The 3,192-nt window shown below is 42.2% G+C and overlaps 1 protein-coding gene across 1 annotated transcript; it reads right to left on the bottom strand.

Annotated features, from left to right (window-relative positions):
* Window positions 1–1,520: 1,520 nt before the first annotated feature.
* Window positions 1,521–2,409, bottom strand: BKA55DRAFT_586668 (uncharacterized protein). The gene has a single exon (XM_046194595.1). It carries the CDS (start codon window positions 2,164–2,166, stop codon window positions 1,819–1,821), a length of 348 nt encoding a protein of 115 aa, XP_046041121.1. The 5' UTR covers window positions 2,167–2,409; the 3' UTR covers window positions 1,521–1,818.
* Between the last annotated feature and the right edge of the window lie 783 nt (window positions 2,410–3,192).

Genomic DNA, 3,192 nt, shown 5'->3' with positions numbered 1-3,192 from the left:
CACTGCTCTCTCTAAAATTGCTACTATTGCTATATTATTATTATTAGGACCCGGATTAATACGTTAGGAACCTTAACCGTCACAAGACTGCACACGCCACTTCGTCACATGATAGGAGCCGCTAGTCCATTTCAGAATTCTTTGGGACATCACCCCCTCAACAGTTTTTACCAGGCCCATAAAATGTGCACGTGGATCTCAGCTGAAACCCCTCTGTTATATAAATAGCGGCATATTAGATCAAGCAGCCAATTCTCTCCGCACTCTTTATTACCACCTCTTTCTAGGTTTAAAAACTATCCAGATCCTTTACCACTCTTTGCCAAGGCCCAAGCATCTTCAGGTGCGCGTTGGAAAAAGAATCCGTGGGATCATACGGGTAGTATGGCGTCTTTTCCACACTCTGCATACCCCGATCGTACCTCGACACTACCAGAGCGAGCCCCAGCCGGCATTGGCTACAGCAACGAGAAGGAGGTTGTGCCAGGCCAGGCACCAGAGGTGGTTCCTGGGCATGACCTGGAGATTGCCCCGCCAGAGACATCCTTGCCGCAAGGATTGCCACACGGATCGTCGAAGAAGCGTAACAGGCTCATTGTCTTTGGCCTCCTCGGCCTGTTTGTTGTGGTTGCCATTGTTGTAGGTGCTGTCGTGGGCACCAAGTGAAAGACAATCTTTTCCAAGCATACCTCCCTCAACATTATCACCAACTTCGCCGTCGACATCGTCGCAAACGAGCAGCCCTATCGGGCAGCAAAGTCGAGGTTGAAAACGTTCATATCTCTATTTAGGGTTCCGTTTTTGACCGTAAAAAACGGTATTTGACGGTCAAATTCCTAAAGGGGGTTTTGGCAGTAATTTACGTCAAAGACTCTCCCTTTTAGGCTTAGTGTATAGCCGTATTAGGATTAGTGTATACATGGAATAGGTCTCAAAAGACGAGTTGTGCAACGGAGGGTGTGATCAGAAGAGAATGCATTGCGCTGCTTGATTCTATATAAGAGAGCGACGAAGGTCGGTCTCTTATACCTATGTTCAATCTTCCGATATCATAGGCAGCAGGCTGCTGCCTGATACTAGTCATGGCCGATCACTCTCACCATGAACTTGTTCACGGTGAGAGTGATCCTTGCCTCATTTCTATCCTCATTCCAACAACATCCGCATCCAGAAGAAGACAAGGACTGGGCAAAACCCCTGACCAACTACGCCCTGCGGCAAGCCACTTGCCAAGCGTTGGACCTGTCACTGATAAACATCCCAGACATCCACCGAGCAACAGGTTTCACCATCCGACCCCCGAAACAAGACGATTCGAGAAAAGATCCTCGCTAAGAACAAGAAATCAGCCGCTGCGTTCGAGCCACTAAGGCTGAGCTACGTACAAAATGGTTCAACTACTTCGTGCCGAACCGCCCATCCAAACTCACGAATATCCTGGGTGACGTTATCGACATCGAAACAGTAATCCAAGACGTGATACACAGCCTTTGGTTTTTTTTTGGTTTTTTTTTTTAAAAAAAAAAAAAAAAAAAAAAAAAAAAAAGGAAGGTCTTTTGCCACAGCAAGGTCATCTGTCGAGCCAGGGACTAAATGCCAGGGGCCCCAGGGGCTAGGGCTGATAGGATCCACGTGAAGAGATGGCCAGAGCTGACGTGAGCGTGTCCTCGTGACATCTTTCGTTTAGTCCCCTATTAAATTTGCCAACGATTCCCAAGCCTCCCATGGCCACTGTTCCACCGTCTCTTGTCCACATCGTTCGTGTTGGCGAACGTTGACAAACGTTGGCGAGGCACGTATCTTCCTTGACATCTTGAGTCATTGAAAATGGCCATACCTGCAGCCCCAATCAGAGCCTACACCATGAACCCTATCCAGAAGAAGGCCTCTACTCGCTTCGCTTGCACCGAGTGTGCGCGGCGGAAGGAGAAAGTAAGTAACGTCCCTTTCGATAACGGGTTTCACATCTGGTGGATAGTTCGCATCAAATTCTTCTATGTATTCGTCGAGTGGGATTGAGTCTCCGGCTGTGGTGACTAGTCGAAGTTCGGGATCCGGGTTTTGATAGCTTGTCATCTTGATTGCTCCCTTCCAACCAGTCCATGACCAGCTAGGGAAATCAAACTTTCTGGTACCAGGCTTGAGGTGGTACCAAGCATTGATCATACACCCGTTCCTTGGGTTAAGCGGGTTTCCCAGCTAGTGAACACATCCATGATTTCTATGTAGACGTTGAGTATCCCGAGAAAAGCATCAAGAGAATCTTTGTCGTACTTGAGGTCTCTCTTGCTAAACTCCATCAAATGCTTCCCAATATCGTTATCAATCAAGAACAGAGGCTCAGTATCCGGAAGAGTTGGCTTCTTCTTTTTGTTGCTGTAAATCATGCTATGCACAGCATTCATGTGGATGGAAAATGATTCCTGACAAGTCATGGTATTACACTGAAAAATGATTTGCTCGTTGGTAAAGAATATCCTTTTGTGCGATAAGACACCTTCTTGATAGGTCCAGCCCGAGAAGCCCATCGACTGGCCCGAATATTGTCTGCAGGAGGCGTACCGAGGTATATGAGATTTACGCCATTTACTTGGGCGTACCCCTGCGGTGGATCGGGGCGGCGAGGGGGAGTTACACCAGCCAAGCCATAGATGCAATTTGTCCCAACAGCATTTATAATTATAAAAGTATCTTAAGTTAGTATATATATTAAAACTTTCTAGCTTATATATTTTAAACTCTAATAGTCTTTTACTAACCTCTTCTTTATCCTTTATATAGTTAGGGTTAGGTAAGTTAATATATATTTATATTATTAATTACTAAAGTTATCTTTTTATATCCCCTTTTTGCTTTTTTAATTATTTCTTAAGTATATTAAATTCTTTTATAAAGTTTATTTATTTATATATTTTATATTAATAATACTTATAAAATAGCTATAATATTTTTATCTATCTTATATAAGTAAGAAAGATTTAAATATTATTTTAATTATTAAACTTTTCTTTCTTATATAATAAGTTCTTAATATTATATTTTCTTTATATCTTATACTTTTTATATATTATTAGTATTATATATAAATTTAATTTCTAGCTTTTTGTTTTTTTTCTTATAATTCTTATTTATTTTATATAGTTATTTTAATTATTATAATATTAGTTTACTTAAAAGTTTTAAGTTTATCCT

The sequence above is a fragment of the Fusarium redolens genome (assembly GCF_020744475.1).
Source record: "Fusarium redolens strain MPI-CAGE-AT-0023 chromosome Unknown BKA55scaffold_36, whole genome shotgun sequence".
Taxonomy (NCBI): Eukaryota; Fungi; Ascomycota; class Sordariomycetes; order Hypocreales; family Nectriaceae; genus Fusarium; species Fusarium redolens.
Note: the sequence above shows the minus strand (reverse complement) of the source record. Positions and strands in the feature narration are given on the sequence as shown.

Excerpts from the sequence above, each read along its gene's own strand:
- BKA55DRAFT_586668 (XM_046194595.1), bottom strand. The coding sequence starts at position 2,166 with ATGATCAATGCTTGGTACCACCTCAAGCCTGGTACCAGAAAGTTTGAT.